Here is an 18,291-nt window from a genome sequence, read left to right as displayed (position 1 = left end):
TAATTTTCCTTCTGAATTTAATTACTGTGAAATGAATAACAGTGCAAATAAAAAAGAGAGAGAAAAGAAAAGAAAATTCCCATGGTTTCTGCTATTTAATTTATTACTATTAAACCAGTCATTATTTAGGGACGCCGCAATTGGTGGTATCAGAGCAAAAGTTGGATTCCATTGAACCTGCCCATGGTCTTACTGTGTGAATGTTGTGTATCTCTGAAGCTTAGACATAGGTTTCGGGGAGTGATGTTAAGTCACAATTGTGTGTACTTCTACCTTCTTGTCTTAAGCAGGAAAGTGCAATTGACTTAGTAGAATTGTTGTATATATATATATATAGAGAGAGAGAGAAAGAGAGAGATATATTGTTGTAACTGTCATAGCCTATATGGTACACTCTCTCAGTAGAATTTCTTGAATACTAATAGCTTCCCTACAGGTTAGGTATGGCAGGACGTGGTAGGGATTAGAATCGTGATGTCCTAGACCGCATCACAGTTGTGCTGGAAACTCTAGTGCAGGAACGTGATGTGGAGCCGGCAGAGTATCGGGGACTCATGGCTTTCCGTAAGAACCACCCGCCGAAGTTCAGAGGGGACTATGATCCAGAAGGTGCTAGGTTATGGTTAGCTGAGACTGAGAAGATTTTCGAGGCGATGGGTTGCCTCGAGGAGCATAAGGTCCCTTATGTGACGTTCATGCTCCAAGGAGAAGCTGAGAACTGGTGGAAGTTCATGAAACCTACGTTAGCAGCACCTGGAGGCGTGATTCCTTGGAATGCCTTCAAGGACAAATTCCTAGACAATTATTTTCCGCGAGATCTCAGGAAGCGAAAGGCGAGGGAATTTCTAGATTTGAAGCAGGGAAACATGTCCGTTGGAGAATACACAGCCAAATTTAATGAACTTCTACAGTACTGGCCTCAATACCAAGATGCTCGGAATGAAGAAGACTTATGTGCTCAGTTTGAGAATGGGCTTCAACTGGAGATTCAACAGGCAGTTAGCTACATGCAGATCACAGATTTCAATCAACTGGTGATAAAGTGCCGAATATTTGAGGACAAGATGAAAGAGAGGCAAGCCAGAAGCTTTGGAGGACCACAAAGAAGCCACCCTTTTAGAGGAAATAGTAATAAGAGGATGAAGCCATATTCTAGAAACAAGGGGAAACAACCTATGGCTACGTCCAACATGAGCCTGTCAAGGGGGACTAGGGTACAGTGCTTTCAGTGCGGAGGACCGCATCTTAGGAGAAATTGCCCACAACTCTAGCAAACACAGGAAAATCGTTGCTATATTTGTGGCAAGGTAGGCCATTATGCTCGGGAGTGTAGAATGACTGGGAGACCGACGGTAACTGCCAATTCTAACATAGTCAATCGTGGATCTACTAATCCCACAAGGAGCGGTAATTTTAGCAACAAAAACAACACTAGTGGTGGAAGACCAAAGGTACCCTCCCGGGTATTTGCTATGAGTGGATCAGAAGCTGCTGCCTCCGACGATTTGATACAGGGTAAGTGTTTGATTGCTGATAAACTGCTAGATGTACTCTATGATTCGGGTGCCACGCATTCGTTTATATCTCATGCATGTGTGGAGAGGTTGGGGTTATGTACGACGGAGTTACCATATGATATTGTGGTGTCTACTCCGACTAACGAGCCTATAACCACCTCTCGGGTGTGTTTGAAGTGTCCTATAACTGTTGAGGGTCGATCTTTTATGGCGGAATTGATTTGCCTACCTTTAGCTCATCTATATGTGATCTTGGGAATGGACTGGTTATCTACTAACCATATCTTTCTAGACTGCAAAGAGAAGATGCTAGTATTTGGTGGAAATGTAATTCCAAATGAGCCATTGAAAGAGAATGCTGCCAACGATGGAGTGGGGGATGTTCGAACCTACATGGTGTTGTTCTCCATGAACGTGGAGGAGGTCTCTGAAGTTAGCAGTATATCGGTGGTGTCAGAATTTCCAGAGGTCTTTCCTGATGACATCTGTGAATTACCACCTGAGAGAGAAGTGGAATTCATTATTGACTTGGTGCCTGGGGCGAATCCAGTGTCGATCGCGCCCTATAGGATGTCTCCAGTAGAACTAGCAGAGATGAAGGCACAGGTGCAGGATCTTTTAAGTAAACAATTTGTTCGCCCAAGCATATCACCGTGGGGAGCATCAGTCTTACTGGTTAAAAAGAAGGATGGAAGTATGAGGATGTGTGTAGACTACCGGCAGCTGAACAAAGTCACTATCAAGAACAAATATCCCCTATCGAGGATAGATGATTTGATTGATCAATTGAGGGGAGCGACGGTATTTTCGAAGATAGATTTGCGATCGGGGTATCATCAAATCCGAGTTAAGAAGAAAGATATCCCAAAGACTGTGTTTCGGACTCAGTATGGGCATTATGAGTATTTAGTCATGCCATTTGGAGTGACTAATGCTCCAACTATCTTCATGGACTATATGAACCGTATATTCCATGATTACTTAGATCTGTTCGTGGTTGTGTTCATTGACGATATCCTAGTGTATTCAAGGAATAAGGAGGAGCATGAAAAGCACTTGAGAATTGTGTTGCATATCCTGAGGGATAGGAAATTGTTCGCCAAATTGTCGAAATGTGAATTTTGGTTAGAGAAAATGCAGTTCTTGGGGCACGTGATTTCTAAAGACGAGGTTGTGGTGGATCCGATTAAAGTGGAGTCGGTTATGGAGTGGCAACAACCGACAACTCCAACAGAAGTTCGAAGTTTCTTGGGGTTTGCCGGCTATTATAGGAAATTCATTGAGGGATTTTCTAAATTGGCGCTACCCCTAACTAAACTGACTCGTAAGGATGAGAAGTTCGTCTGGAATGAGAAATGTGATCAAAGCTTCCAAGAGTTGAAGAGGCGATTGACAACAGCTCCAGTGTTAATTTTGCCTGACCCTAAGAGACCATTTGAAGTGTATTGCGATGCGAGCGGGCAAGGCTTAGGGTGCGTACTGATGCAGGAGGGAAGGGTAGTGGCTTATGCTTCATGTTAATTGTGTCCTCATGAAGTTAACTATCCGACCCATGATTTGGAACTAGTAGCTTTGGTCTTTGCCTTAAAGATTTGGAGGCACTATTTATATGGTACTCGTTTTGAAGTTTTCAGCGATCACAAGAGCCTCAAATACTTGTTCGATCAGAAGGAACTCAATATGAGGCAACGAAGATGGATGGAGTTCCTTAAGGATTATGATTTTGGTCTTTCCTACCATCTAGGAAAGGCTAATGTAGTAGCCGACGCACTGAGCCGAAAGTCCTTACATGTTGCGACCATGATGATTCTGGAACAGAGATTGATAGAGGAATTCCGAGATCTAAATCTGGCAATCGAGATGCGACCCGAGAGCTTATTTGTGGGAACATTGCAGATCACCAATGAATTCGTAAATCATATACGCGAGGCTCAGCAGGATGACCAGTTTCTGCAAGGCAAAGTGTTAGATGCAATGGGAGATAAGGATGTGGAGTTTAAAAAGGATACAACCGGGTTAATTAGATTCAAGGGGAGGATATGTGTACCGCCATTAGATGATTTGAAAGTTAAGATCTTGGAAGAAGCACATAAAAGCCGTCTTAGTTTCCATCCAGGGATGACTAAGATGTACCAAGATTTGAAGAGAAGTTTTTGGTGGCATGGCATGAAGAAAGATGTAGCTGAATATGTAGCAAAATGTTTGACATGTCAAAAGGCCAAGGCTGAGCACCAACGACCATTAGGAGAATTAAAGCCACTAGAAATTCCGGAATGGAAATGGGAGAGCATATCTATGGATTTTGTATCTAGTTTACCCAAGACGAGTCGTGGACACGATGCTGTGTGGGTCATAGTAGATTGACTTAGCAAATCTGCTCATTTTATTCCGGTAAATATGAAATATAAAATGGAGAAGTTAGTAGAGTTGTATATCAAAGAAGTAGTATGGTTACATGGAATTCCTTCCAGTATCGTATCAGACAGGGACCCGAGGTTTACCTCGCGATTTTGGACAAGTCTGCATGAAGCATTGGGGACAAAGCTGAAGCTCAGTTCAGCTTATCATCCCCAAACAGATGGTCAGACAAAGCGAACCATTCAGACTCTAGAAGATCTACTCCGGGCGTGTATTGTAGAGCAACAAGGCAGTTGGATGGAATGTTTGCCATTGATTGAATTTACTTACAACAACAGCTACCAAACCAGCATTGGTATGGCACCTTTTGAAGCTCTATATGGACGAAAGTGCAAAACTCCTCTTTGTTGGTACGATGATGGGGAAGCAATACTCCTTGGGCCTGAAATGCTACAACAAATTACCGAACAAGTGAAATTGATACGAGAGAAAATAAAAGTATCCCAGGATAGGCAGAAGAGCTATTATGACAGAAGGAGAAAGCCATTAGATTTTCAGGAAGGAGAACATGTGTTTTTGAAGGTTTCTCCTGTGACTAGAGTTGAAAGAGCTCTCTAATCTAGGAAGCTGACGCCCAAGTATCTTGGTCCGTATCAAATTTTGAAGAAGGTTGGGCTTGTAGCTTATCAAATCGCTTTACCTCCGAGCTTATCGAATTTGCACCATGTGTTTCATGTCTCTCAAATGAGACGATACAACCCGGATCCATCACACGTACTTGCACTAGACGAAGTACAAGTGAAGGATAACCTCACCTATAAAGTACAACCTCAGAAGATTACCGATCGAAGAATGAAGTCGCTGAGAGGTAAAGAGATCGCGTTGGTGAAAGTGCAGTGGGGACCCGATGAGGGTGATTCAAGCTGGGAGTTAGAGGATAGGGTGAGAGAATTGTACCCAAGTTTGTTCCTAGAGTAGTTAATTTCGGGGACGAAATTCCTTAAAGGGTGGGAGTATTGTGACATCCTAGAATTTCTACCCGGAATTTTGTAAGTGTTACATTCAAATAATTATATATATATATATATATATATATATTATTCTGTGTATATATTCTTGGTAGAAGTATGTACATTGGGGGAAAGATACGCGGGTTAGACTAATTAACGAAGAGTAACCCATAACCAGATGGTTATAGATTAATTCGTAATTAATTAGTCTAAATATTAACGTTTTGTGTGCAACTTATAATTAAACAAAACCAACCTCTGAACCACGCTCAGCGTCTCATTCTGAGCGTTTTGATATATATATTGCCTACTTTCGAAAATGGGCTCCGACGGGTGCAGAGAAACGCGAGGAACTGGAACCAAAGAGGTGGCACGCAAACCGATGCAAGATTTCAGCATCCAAAAATGTTCAATTTTTTCTTCCTTATACCTATGTAGTTAGATTTCTTGTGAAAGAGTCTACCCTATTTCTTTCATCTCTTGTAGATCGCGATGGCAGCGCAGTTGATCCATGATCGCGTTGTGATGGAGTGCCTAGAGGGTGTTTGGGAGACATTCGAAGGCAATGAAAGGTGCCGATTCCGTGGCACAATTCGACTCATTGCTACTTCATTAGTACATCCGGAGGAACCCGCACACACACTTCAGCAGCCTGTGGAGTGGATACTACCCACACCTACTCCATATCGACTAGTTGAGCCGGTTCAAGTGATAGAAGTGTCATCCTCTAAAGAGGATCTTAAGGAGGACCCAGAGGAGTTACCTCCTGAACCTGCTATGGACGCCCTTGACTTACCTGAGGATGATGAAGACCCACTCCCTGATGTTGATTCTCCAGAGGATATTATGTCAGCATCTGAGGCAGACTCTACAGAGGAGAGTGGCCCTAGAGGGACAGCGAATAGTGACGACTCTTCATCATAGCAGACGGCTAGGTTTACTCTTTTGATTTTTGGGTGGGTAGACCTATTGTATAGAAATTTTGATGATTGTATATATTGTGGTTGAAGCCACCACAATTGTTACCTTTGCTCTAGATGTCACTATGTTATTTTGCAAACTCCCATATTTTGGACAGTTTTAGATGATAAATATAATTATGTTTGATCTTGTTATTTGAAAAGGAAATGTTAATGAATTTTTATTTGAAAAGAGTTTCCCGATCGCATCTTATTATCTTTCACGTGACGACCTAAAATGATGGTTGGTATATTTTTGAAAGAGAAAAATAGTTTGGAGGTTATGAGTGATCAGAAAGAAATGAATCCCAATTGAGTTGTGAACTGGCCATTCAGGACTCTATAGAGATAATTTTCCTTCTGAATTTAATTACCGTGAAATGAATAACAGTGCAAAAAACAAAGAGAGAGAAAAGAAAAAAAATTCCCATGGTTTCTGCTATTTAATTTATTACTGTTAAACCAGTCATTATTTAGGGACGCCACAATATCCAAGATGGACCCAGTCAAGTACATTTTCAAGAAGCCTGCTCTCACTGGACGGATCGCTCAATGGCAGGTTCTGCTGTTTGAGTTCGACAATGATTATGTCACTCAAAAGGCAAGAAAGGGAAGTGCCTTGGTAGACTATCTAGCCTACGTCAAGAAATTGATGGAGTTTTTCGATGATATCTCCTTCCACCACATTCCCAGAGAGGAGAAACTGATGGAGTTTTTCGATGATATCTCCTGCCACTCTAGCATCCATGTTTCAGCTAACCCCTCATGGAGACTTGCCGTACATCGAGTTCAGATGTCGCAGCAATCCCACACATTGCTGCTTGATAGAAGAGGAGCAACACGGTAAACTGTGGTATTTCGACATTAAGCGATACGTCGAGGACAAGGAGTACCCACGGGAGGCTTCCGACAACGACAAGAGGATGTTGCAAAGATTAGCAACATGCTTCTTTTTAAGCAGAGGTATCTTGTACAAGCAAAATCATGATATGGTCTTGCTCCGATGTGTGGACGCCAAAGAGGCCAAACAAATACTCGTGGAGGTGCATGAGGGGTCCTTTGGGATGCATGCCAATGGACATGCCATGGCCCGGAAGATTCTGAGGGCAGGGTATTATTGGCTCACCATGGAAAATGACTATTGTATCCATGTGAGGAAATTGCCACAAGTGTCAGGCATTCGCAGATAATGTCAATGCTCCACCCATGCCTTTGAACGTGTTGGCAGCGCCATGGCCCTTCTCTATGTGGGGAATGGATGAGTTTGGAGCTATTGAGCCCAAGGCTTCGAACGGACATCGCTTCATCTTGGTCGCCATTGACTACTTCACCAAATGGGTTGAAGCGGCTTTATACGCTAGTGTAACAAGGAGCGTGGTGGTTAGGTTCATCAAAAGGGAGATAATGTGCCGGTACGGGTTGCCTAGGAAGATTATCACTGACAATGCCACCAATCTGAACAACAAAATGATGAAAGAGATGTGTTAGGATTTCAAGATCCAACATCACAATTCCACGCCCTATAGGCCCAAGATGAATGGGACAATTGAGGCGACAAACAAAAACATCAAGAAGATCATTCAAAAAATGACCGTGTCTTACAAGGATTGGCACGAGATGCTCCCTTTCCCGCTACATGGTTATCGAACCTCAGTAAACACATCAACTGGGGCAACTCCATTTTCTTTTGTGTATGGGATAGAGGTCGTGTTGCCATTTGAAGTAGAGGTCCCCTCCTTAAGAATTCTGGCAGAATCCGGTTTGAAAGAGTCGGAATGGGGCCAAGCGCGCTTTGATCAGCTAAACCTTGTCGCAACCTACTCTTCGGCGGGAGGGCGATGCGAGGCTCATGGGTGCGTCTTCTAAGGAAGGAAAACGTGCGGAGTCGCCACCAACGTTTATTCGAGCAAAACGTTAGGAAAAAACCATAAAGCGGCCTACGAACATTAAGAGTAAAAGGTTCGGGAGTTGTTTTTATGCATGAGGAAGGTATTAGCACCCCACACGTTCGTCATGAGGGACGACAACCTTTAAACAAATGTGCAAAACCATGACTTTTAATTCATTTTATTTTTCCCTTTTTTACTTTTTTTGGGGTTGACAAAAGTGGGGTTTTTGCTCCTATGTATCCTCAATTGTGATGAGGAACTCAGACCTACGTTGTTCTTTGGAAAGCAAGAAAATTATGCAGGGTGTTGATTTTAGACTTTTAAGCGGTTCATTTTAACCGACAAAAGTAAAAAGTACCGTTAAGGCGTTGGACCTTGAAACTGTATCAAATGACCTTTCTGTGGGCAAAATCTTGATTTGTGAGTAGATTTTAGCCTTAGTTTCACATGGTTATTTCTCAACTCATTTAGAGAGAACTTTCAAAGTAAATGTCTGGTTGAAACTTACCTTTTTTATGATTAACCGAGGTTAAAGCTTAAACGATTGGTTGAATTTTATTTTAAAGGCGATTAAATGAGATTACAATGCAAACGATCGGTCGGAATTCATTTTAACATTGATTAAGTGAGGTTACGGCTTAAACGATCGGTCGAAACTCACTTAAAATGAAGAAAAAGAATACCAAAATTAGACGATATGAAGATCAAAACATACAAAGCAAGAATGGATTCAAAGCTTCTAAATCGAAAACTAATCGGTTGAAGATCGATGAACGACGAAGAATGAACGAAGAGCGAATGAAGAACGACGAAGAATGTTCACGATATTGATCACGAAAACATCATGGAAGTGCCTCGACTTGATTTTCTCCTTCTTTCTTCTTCTCCTCACAAATTTTAAGTGAAATCTGATTGCCAAAGGTGCTGAACCCCTTCCCCTCAACCTCCAACGCCATTTTATAGGAAAAATGGAGGAGGAGCTTGCCGCCTAGCTCACCCAGGCGAGCTAGTGGCTTAAGCTTGAAGCAACATGCTCGCCCAGGTGAGCTGTTGCTTCCTCTAGAAGATTCTTGATGGGCCCAGGGCTGAATAACACCCCTAAATTGATCAGCTCACCCCCATTTTGAGTTTTTTTGGCTTATTTCCTTTCGAAACATCGCGAAACCTTACGGATCGCATGACAATTGTCTTTAAGCAGCTCAACTGACCTGGCGAAAATCTGCATGTCGAAAAACAATTATCCCTGGACGAAATTAGGGTATGAAAGTTGCCCTTCTTTACTTATCTTTCATTGGAGATAAAAGGGAAGTAAAGATAAGACACTAATTTCGTTCAAGCTGAATTCTCTCCTAACCGACGATCTGCTTAATTAGCGAAACCTGTCAAAAGAAAGAGCATAAAAACATCAGGTGCATCAGCAAAAGCCTTGGTGCCTCGAAAGTGATAAAAATGGATGGCCGTGATGGTCTCCGCATGCTATCGGACTCACTTGTCTTGGGATAGTAGGAGGCTTCAGTAGCTTTGGTCCACAGACATTGAGTCTCTTGACAAGGGAAGAAGATGACCATGTTTGTCTCTGCATGCCATCGGATTTGATGGTCTCCGGATAGCAAAAGGAACTGCAACAATCTCAACAAATAATTAGAAATGGATGACCATCATCGTCCCCACATACCATCGGACCTGCTTGTTTCTGGATGATAATGGGACTTTGATAGTCTCAAAGCAACAAAAGCGAGTGACCAAAAAGGAGACCACAGTATCCTCGATTGAAAGACACTGAGGTCTCCAAAAAGGAAAAGATTACTTTATTTGGTCTTCGTATATCAACGGGCTCGCTTGCCTCTGATTGAAAAAGGGGAGACTAAAGTAGTCTCGGTCGATAGACATTGAGTCTTTGACAAAGGGTGCAGACAACCATGTTGGTCTTAGCGTGTCAATGGGCTCGCTTGCCCCTAGTTGACGACATGGAGACTAAAGTAGTCTCAGTCAATAGACATTGAGTCCTTGACAAAGGGGGAAAATGACCATGTTGATCTCTGCGTGTCAACGAGCTTGCTTGCCTCTGGTTGACGACATGGAGATTAAAGTTGTCTCAGTCGATAGACATTGAGTCCTTGACAAAGGGCGCAGATGGCCATGTTGGTCTTTTTGTATCATCGGACTTGATCGTCTCTAGATGACGAATGCGGCGGATGACCACAATTTGTCTCCGCGTGTCAACTGGCTCGCTTGCCTTTGGTTGATTAAAAGGAGAGACTAAAGTAGTCTCGGTCGATAGACATTAAATCTTTGACAAAGGGCACAGATGACCATGTCGGTCTTTGCGTGTCAATAGGCTCGCTTGCCTCTGGTTGATGACATGGAGACTAAAGTAGTCTCACTTTCCTCTTCTTTTGCGTTCCTCCAATCTTTGATTGGGAATTTTCTCTTTTCTTTTCTTTTTTCACCAATCTTTGATTGGGAAATTTCTCTTTTCTTTTTCTTTTCCTCCAATCTTTGATTGAGAATTTTCTCTTTTTCCTTTTCTTTCTAAAGCACATTCTCAACTTAACATTAAATGAAACTCCTTTTTGGGAGCGCCTCCTGTTCTTTCTTCCAAGGGTAAGGGTAAAAACTCCAATCCTGGGTCAAGGTTTATGGCTTAAAGGCTTGCGGAAGGCAAGACATGGCGTATGTTTGGGTATTTGCTTGGCAAGCGGTTCAGGGATAAGGGAATGCCCCATATTATTTCCATGACACGCATATAACAATGATGATTTAGAAAATTATGCAAAACTGATCATGCTTGCACCCATGCGGACACTCAAGCATCAAGCTTTGTGGCCATGTAACACTAAGGCATAAGGTTCATTTTCCCTATTCAAATCAACCCAGTGTTTCCAAAAGATGATCTTTTATCAATTTATGCACACATCCGAGTCCATTTAGGAATTCGGGAAAACTTTCACGGCATTTACCCTTCAGGTGTACACATATTTTTTTCAAAATCCACTTGTGTTTTGACTGGTGAATTTTTCAAAGAAAAACTGGTAGTTATTTCTTTTCAAAAGTGTGTTGGCCTTTCTTTTCTCTTTTGGTTAATTGATTTTTTTTATTTTCATTTTAGCTATTTCTTCTAATCAATTTTCCTTAAGCAAAGAAGAGAAAAGATTAAAAACAGCTTGCAATCCGGGCACGGTTGGTATCCGAGATTACAATTTATCATCCAAAGGATGTTTTAGACAAGCCATCACAAAGTTCATATGACAATATTCTAGATGAGGTAAAAATCACTCACGACGAGTAACAGATAACTGAAAGCGACAATGACATGTTCAGTCCGGACATAATAACTAGAAGCAGATAATGTCAAATCACAACAGAAATAACAAAATAACTAAAAGCAATAATGTCAAGTCACAACGGAAATAACAAAATAACTAAAATCAATAATGTCAAATCACAACAGAAATAACAAAATAACTAAAAGCAATAATGTCAAGTCACAACGGAAATAACAAAATAACTAAAAGCAATAATGTCAAATCACAACAGAAATAACAAAATAACTAAAAACAATAACGTCAAAAGAAGACAGATCACAAGTTTGGCGATCCGGTCGTGCAGCCCCATCTCCTTACAGGAGAAAGTCTATCAGATTGGCCATGTCCTCATCATCTCGAGCTTCATCTCCACCTCCGGAGGTCCTTGCTGGCCCCGCCCCTATCTGAAAGTCGGGCCAATCCCCAGGACATGCTACTGCAGCCTCGAACTGCTCTGGAGTAGGCCATGTGTAAGGGCTGGGATCCTGGCCCTGCTAGCACAGAGTGTACTGATAGAAACTCTCGTTTAGCCGCACCTAACCTTTGTGGTTGGCTGCCTGCTAGTCAGCCACATGTCGTAGGCAACGCTCCAACCTCCGTAGGTGAGTCGAGATGGACTTTGGGGGTGACGGTGGTGCATCGGCTGCCTGCGGGTGCAGTACTTCTCGATGAAGGCTCTGGTAATGGACGGCCAGATGACCTTGCTGGGGGCGACAGTCACTCCCTAGAACTGAAAAAGGCCTGTAATCAGAGCGGGAAACCCCAGGGCCCTATTGGACCTCTTCGGGTCCATAGGGTGTCTCATAGGCTCCATCCCTGCAAATTGATAAACGACATTAGAAATCAGTTGAGCCACGTGCACACTCACCTACGTCAGAATGGCATAAACCAACTGACACTTTGGCAAGGGGAGGTCAGAGTTGTGGTCGTTGGGCAAAATGTTGCTGACTAGCAACATCATCCATATCTGGGTAAGGGTGGTCATGCTGGTGCGCATGATCCGCACCCGTCTCCCTGCAGCGGTCTGGGTGAAATCTTGCCCCGGTATGCATAATAGCTGGGCAATGGCCACCTTATCAAAGCCAGAGACTTGTCTCCTCCTCTAGCTGTACTCACACTGTTGACCCTCCGCCAAGATGAGTGGGTGGCCTAGGAACTAACTGAGGGCATTTTCATTGAAGGGAATTCATTGGTCCCTCACCTAGGAGCGCATATCTCGGACTCCCTCCTCGGTAGGCCAGGCATTGGCATAAAACTCCATGACTATCTCCGGGTCGAATTTAGCCATGGGCGTCACAAGTGGTGCCTAGTGTCGGCGGGCTATCTCCTCCAAAAAGTCAGGGAACTCATCATCCCTTAGCTGGACCCGCCTTTCTCTGAGGAATGACCACCCCATGATGGTCTTGAAGCACTGCTGATGTTCGGCGCTCCGAAATCGGTGCCTGTCGAAGTCCGTGTCAGCTTGCTGGGCAGCGCTGGAGCCTTCTCCGGTGGTGTCCTTCCTGGATCTCTTTGCGGGAAGCATTTTCAGGGCCATCTCCTGGGAAAACACATTTGAAAAATCAGTTTACAAGGAAATTCCATTTTAAAGAAAAATAAGCAAAAAGGCATACAACTCCTTCCAATGAAACACAAATATCAATGCAATTTTAGAGCAAACTCATACACCGATGCACGTGTTTTTCTGGGACGTACATTTATGAACATACACACGTGCAAGATATTTTGCTACCTATCTTCACATATATGCATTTCCAAAGCATTTTTTGCTAAATTTACATACATGCATACGCAAGGTATTTTGGCTACCTAAAATTACATACACGCATACTCAAGGTATTTTGCTACCAAAAATTACATACATGCATATTCAAGGTATTTTGCTACCAAAAATTACATACATGCATATCCAAGGTATTTTGCTACCTGAAATCATATACATGCATATCCAAGGTATTTTGCTACCAAAAATTACATACATGCATATTCAAGGTATTTTTGCTACCAAAGATTACATACATGCATATTCAAGGTATTTTGCTACCAAAAATTACATACATGCATATCCAAGGTATTTTTGCTACCTAAAATCACATACATGCATATCCAAGTTATTTTGCTACCAAAAATTACATACATGCATATTCAAGGTATCTTTGCTACCTAAATTAACATATAAATTAACAAGGTATTTTTGTTACCAAAAACTACCATTGACGCTTAGAGCACAAGCGCGCTTATCGTCTACATCGTTTTGGTTCAACAGCCAAGATGAACGCGCTTAGTGCGACATGGTCCACTTAGTGCGATCATCAGAAATTTGAAAAATTTTAACATTTGCGATGAACAGGCTAAGCGTAGGAGGCGCGCTTAGCGCATTCATCACAAATCCCAGAAGATACTCAGGGGTTTTCACCCCTTTTAACCACATTGCCCCTAATGGGCTTCTAAACTACCTAAGGTCCTAAAATACCTAACCCTAAAACTAAGTAACTTAACCTAACAACAATGCTAACTAAGAAAACAAAAATCCTCAATCCTAAGGTGTGAAACATGAAAAACAAAGCAAAAAGAAATCAAGTAATTTACTTGGATTGTGTAATGCAAAGTGTGAAGAAGCAAGGGAATGCAGATGGGCAAATAAGCACACAGCAGAAGCATAAATGCTCAAGGATGAGAGAGTGCAGAGGTTTGGGTGTCAAGGTAGCAACCCAAGTGCCTCTGCCTCTTCTTTTTAAAAACTAAAATTCGTATGGCACGCTTAGCACGCAGCTACGCTTAGCATGCCAATGTGACGTTTGAGTTTAAAACTCTGGTGCTTAGCCCAGCCTCGCACTAAGCTCAACTTGAAGTTGTAATTTCCAGTAAGCATTTAGGGCTTAGCGCTTTCTGCAACACCAAAAATCTTTCTGCAACATGCACTTAGCCTGAGATGCGAGACTTAGTGTACATCAAGCTTCAACTTACAGTGATTGATTCAGGCTTAGCGCCATTGCCTATGCTAAGTGCACTTCCAATGACTTCAAAACAAAATGATGATGGCGCTTAGTGCATCCTTTCCCGCTAAGCCCAGTGTCGCAACCTACCCTTCGGCGGGAGGGCGACGCGAGACTCGCGGGATGCATGTTCCACAAAAGGAATACGCGCGGAGTCGCCACCAACGTTTATTTGAGGAAAACGTCGGAAAAACCGGAAAAGACGCGATCTACGAACTTTTAAGTGAAAGGTTCGGGAGTTGTATTTACGCACGGGGAAGGTATTAGCACCCCACACGTCCGTCCCAAGGGACGGCAGCCTTTAATCGAATGTGCAAACATGACTTTGATTTTTATGTTCCCTTTTATGTCCTTATATCCTTTATACCCTTTTTATATTTTTTTCCTTTTTTGTGGTCGACAAGGGTGTTTCCCTTTGCTCCTACGTATTCCTCAATTTGCGATAAGGAAATCAGACCTACGTAGTTCTTTCGTATCAAGTGATTCTCTTTTTAGTTAAGAGGTGATCATTTTAAGGCGTTGGACCTTAAAAATTACCCATTTTACTTAGTAAGAAATTGAAATGACAAACTTCAAAAACCTATTTTCGTGGACAAGCTTGACTAGGCGAGTTGATTTTAGCCTTAGTTTCACCTTAGTTATTAGTCAATTCGGTTAAGAATGAGAAATCCCAAAGACAAAATGTCCGGTTGATTTTCCGCTTTATTTTACTAAAAGGTATATTTTTGTTATTATATTATTATTTTATCTCTTTTTGATTTCCAATGTGGTTACGGCACGACCGAACGGTCGGAATTTATTTTAACCAAAGTTTACGGATCATACAATTCAAACGTTCGGTGGAAATTTATTTTATTTTTAAGTTAAGCGAGAAATGACTTAAGTAAAATGGCTTAAGCACGTCAAAAGGGGGTATAAAAAGTAAATGAAATGAGAATAAAAATACACGAAACACAATGTGGACCACCACGGGTACATAGAATGAATCGAAAAGCTTGGTTCGAGGTACTTACCCGTAGAAGATCGAAGAACGATGAAGAACGAATGAGGAACGTCGAAGAACGGTTGAAACCTTTGCGAAATTCTTCACGGAAATCGTTACGGAAACGTTTCGGAAGCGCCTCGGCTTAGATTTTCTTCACGGAAACAATTTTTCCAAGCAAACTCGAAAGAGAGAGAAGTGCCTAAGGGGCTGAACCCTTTTCTTCTTCACTTCCTCCCCAATTTATAGCAAAATAGGGGAGATGGTTGCCGCCCAGCTCGCCCAGGCGAGCCAGGTTGCTTCCTCCAAAAGCAACAGCCTTCTGGAGGAATCTTCTGGAGGGCCCAAGTGGGCCTGGTTGCTATTTGCACCCCCATTTTTACTAAGTACACCCCCTCTGCTTTTTTTTTGTGATTCTTTTTCGTAAAGTTACGGAAACTTACGAATTTCGTAACGATACTTGTTTTTTTTTCGTAATGTTACGGAACCTTGTGGATTACATAATCATCCCCTTTTTGACTTACGGAATGTTACGGAACCTCACTAACTGTGCAACGATGCTTCCATTTGATTTCCGGTGTGTCGAGGAACCTTACAGATTGTGCATCAATATTTTCTTTTGTTTTTCGGCATGTCTCGGAATTTCACGAATTGCCTAATGATGGGTGCCAAGCACCTCACAAGGACCAAAGAAAAGTCGCATGTCATCAAGCAAAGGTCCTCGGACGAAATTAGGGTATGACAGTTGCCCCTCTTTACTTGTCTTTTATTGGAAATAAAAGGAAAGTAAAGATAAGACACTAATTTCGTTCCTCTCGGTTGACGAGAGTCGCGGGTGACCATAAAATTTCCGCATGCAAATGACTAGTTGTTCCCGAGGGAACAAAAGGTGCAGAAGACGATGTCGGTCTCTGCATGCTATCAAGCGTTCTGTCTTACAGATAGCAAAAGAATGTTTATACGGATAACCACTCGAGTATTTCCACCCGTCAGCGTGACTCAAAAGTCAGTATGACAGATCTTGTGAGTGCGGAAGATGATGTAAATCTCCGCGTGTCAACGGGCTTGTCGGCCACGATTGACGAAGGGTGCAGAATGACCAAATTTTGTCTCTGCGCGCCATCGGACACGACTGTGTCTGAATGGCAACGGGGTGCGGAATGACCAAATTTTGTCTCCGCATGTCATCGGGCCCGCCGCCTCTGGATGACAAAGGGTGCAGAATGACCATTTTTGTCTCTGCGCGCCATCGGACACGGCTGTGTCTGAATGACAAAGGGGTGCGGAATGACCAAATTTTGTCTCCGCATGTCATCGGGCCCGCCGCCTCTGGATGACAAAGGGTGCAGAATGACCAAATTTTGTCTCTGCGAGCCATCGGACACGGCTGTGTCTGAATGGCAAAGGGGTGCGGAATGACCAAATTTTGTCTCTGCATGTCATCGGGCCCGCCGCCTCTGGATGACAAAGGGTGCAGAATGACCAATTTTTGTCTCTGCGCGCCATCGGACACGGCTGTGTCTGAATGGCAAAGGGGTGCGGAATGACCAAATTTTGTCTCCGCATGTCATCGGGCCCGCCGCCTCTGGATGACAAAGGGTGCAGAATGACCAAATTTTGTCTCTGCGCGCCATCGGACACGACTGTGTCTGAATGGCAAAGGGGTGCGGAATGACCAAATTTTGTCTCCGCATGTCATCGGGCCCGCCGCCTCTGGATGACAAAGGGTGCAGAATGACCAAATTTTATCTCTGCGCGCCATCGGACACGACTGTGTCTGAATGGAAAAGGGGTGTGGAATGACCAAATTTTGTCTCCGCATGTCATCGGGCCCGCCGCCTCTGGATGAAAAATGGTGCAGAATGACCAAATTTTGTCTCTGCGCGCCATCGGACACGACTGTGTCTGAATGGCGAAGGGGTGCGGAATGACCAAATTTTGTCTCCGCATGTCACATGACCTCAGGGTCAGTATGACAAAGATTATGGGGCGGCCGACAAAAGCAAGGCTCTTGCTCCTACGTATCCTCCAATGAGGAACTCAAACCTACGTAGTTCTAGATAACTTGTGAGACTTGAAAAAGTCTCCACCGAAAGATGCTAACATCTCCGGAAAGGGCGCAGATGACCACACTGGCCTTTGCTCATCAATCACACTTGGGGTCACTGAATGACGAGGTGCGGATAACCGTAAGGTGTCTCCGTGGGCTACCAGCTCTTGGGTCATGGTAACAAAAAGCGGTGCGGTCGACAAAAGCGAGGCTCTTGCTCCTACGTATCCTCCAATGAGGAACTCAGACCTACGTAGTTCTGGATAACTTGTGAGACTTGAAAAAGTCTCGGTGTTTTCTTCACTAAAAATGCAAACATGCTTTAGTAAAGAGACAAATATTCCAACTGATTAGAGCAGCATATGCTTTTTTTTTTTTTAGTGAAAAAAAACAATGCGTTTACCGGGGAAGGAGAGTATGTTGATGAAATCCCCTATAACCATAAATGAGATTTTGGATGTTAGCATTTCGTTTCTAAATGACCATTTAGAGGAAACACTGGGTTCAACAAAAATAGAAGAAATCCACTCAAAGTGTATCAATCTCGCACAGGTAAGTGTTTTATCCTAATTCCGAACCATAGATATGTCATGACTTAACTTTGCAATTTATTTCCTATCAAATCAAAAATTACATGTGTGATCATGGATCAATAGGACTTCCCTTGGGAATGGGTTCTTTTGATGGGTTTTTCGGCTTTTGTGTGTTTTTGGCTTTTGATTTTTTTGTTGGCTTTTTCCTTTTCTGTTTTTGTTTAGTGCGGGGCGAAAAAGTCGCTAGCGCACAAGATTTTGGTTGGCAATTAAAGGGGGAAGACCATTTTAGGTCGTGGTTTCCTTTCCTTCTTTTTGTTCATTTGGTGACAATTCTGCATTGTTCAGTCCAAAGACCTTTCTGCATATTTCTTCTGTTTTCTTTGATCGGGGACTTTCTTCCCTTTCTTTTTCTTTTTTTTCTTTCTCCCATTCTTTGATTAGGAATTTTCTTTCTTTTCTTTTTGCTTTTCTCCCACTCTTTGATTGGGAATTTTCTTTCTTTTGCTTTTCTTGCTTCCGAGGGTAAGGATTATGGTGAGTCAGGATTTCGGCTCAAGACTTGTAGAATGGCTAGACATGATACATGTCAGGGTTTGGTTTGGTTCAAGGATAAAAGGTATGCCCCACATTATTTCCATGACACAAATGCAAAAATGATGATTTGGAAATTTTATGCAAAACTGGTCATG

General features: G+C 42.7%; 1 protein-coding gene across 1 annotated transcript; it reads left to right on the top strand.

Moving 5' to 3' along the window:
- The first annotated feature begins 554 nt into the window (after window positions 1-554).
- On the top strand, window positions 555-1,271 carry LOC102662045 (uncharacterized). Its single transcript, XM_006588044.1, has one exon. The coding sequence runs from the start codon at window positions 555-557 to the stop codon at window positions 1,269-1,271; it is 717 nt and encodes a 238-aa protein (XP_006588107.1).
- The last annotated feature ends 17,020 nt before the right edge of the window (window positions 1,272-18,291 follow it).

Source organism: Glycine max, chromosome 9 (genome assembly GCF_000004515.6).
Source record: "Glycine max cultivar Williams 82 chromosome 9, Glycine_max_v4.0, whole genome shotgun sequence".
Classification (NCBI taxonomy): domain Eukaryota; kingdom Viridiplantae; phylum Streptophyta; class Magnoliopsida; order Fabales; family Fabaceae; genus Glycine; species Glycine max.
The sequence above is the reverse complement of the archived record's forward strand: the minus strand, read 5'-3'. Positions and strand labels throughout refer to the sequence as shown.

Excerpts from the sequence above, each read along its gene's own strand:
- LOC102662045 (XM_006588044.1), top strand. The coding sequence starts at position 555 with ATGGCTTTCCGTAAGAACCACCCGCCGAAGTTCAGAGGGGACTATGAT.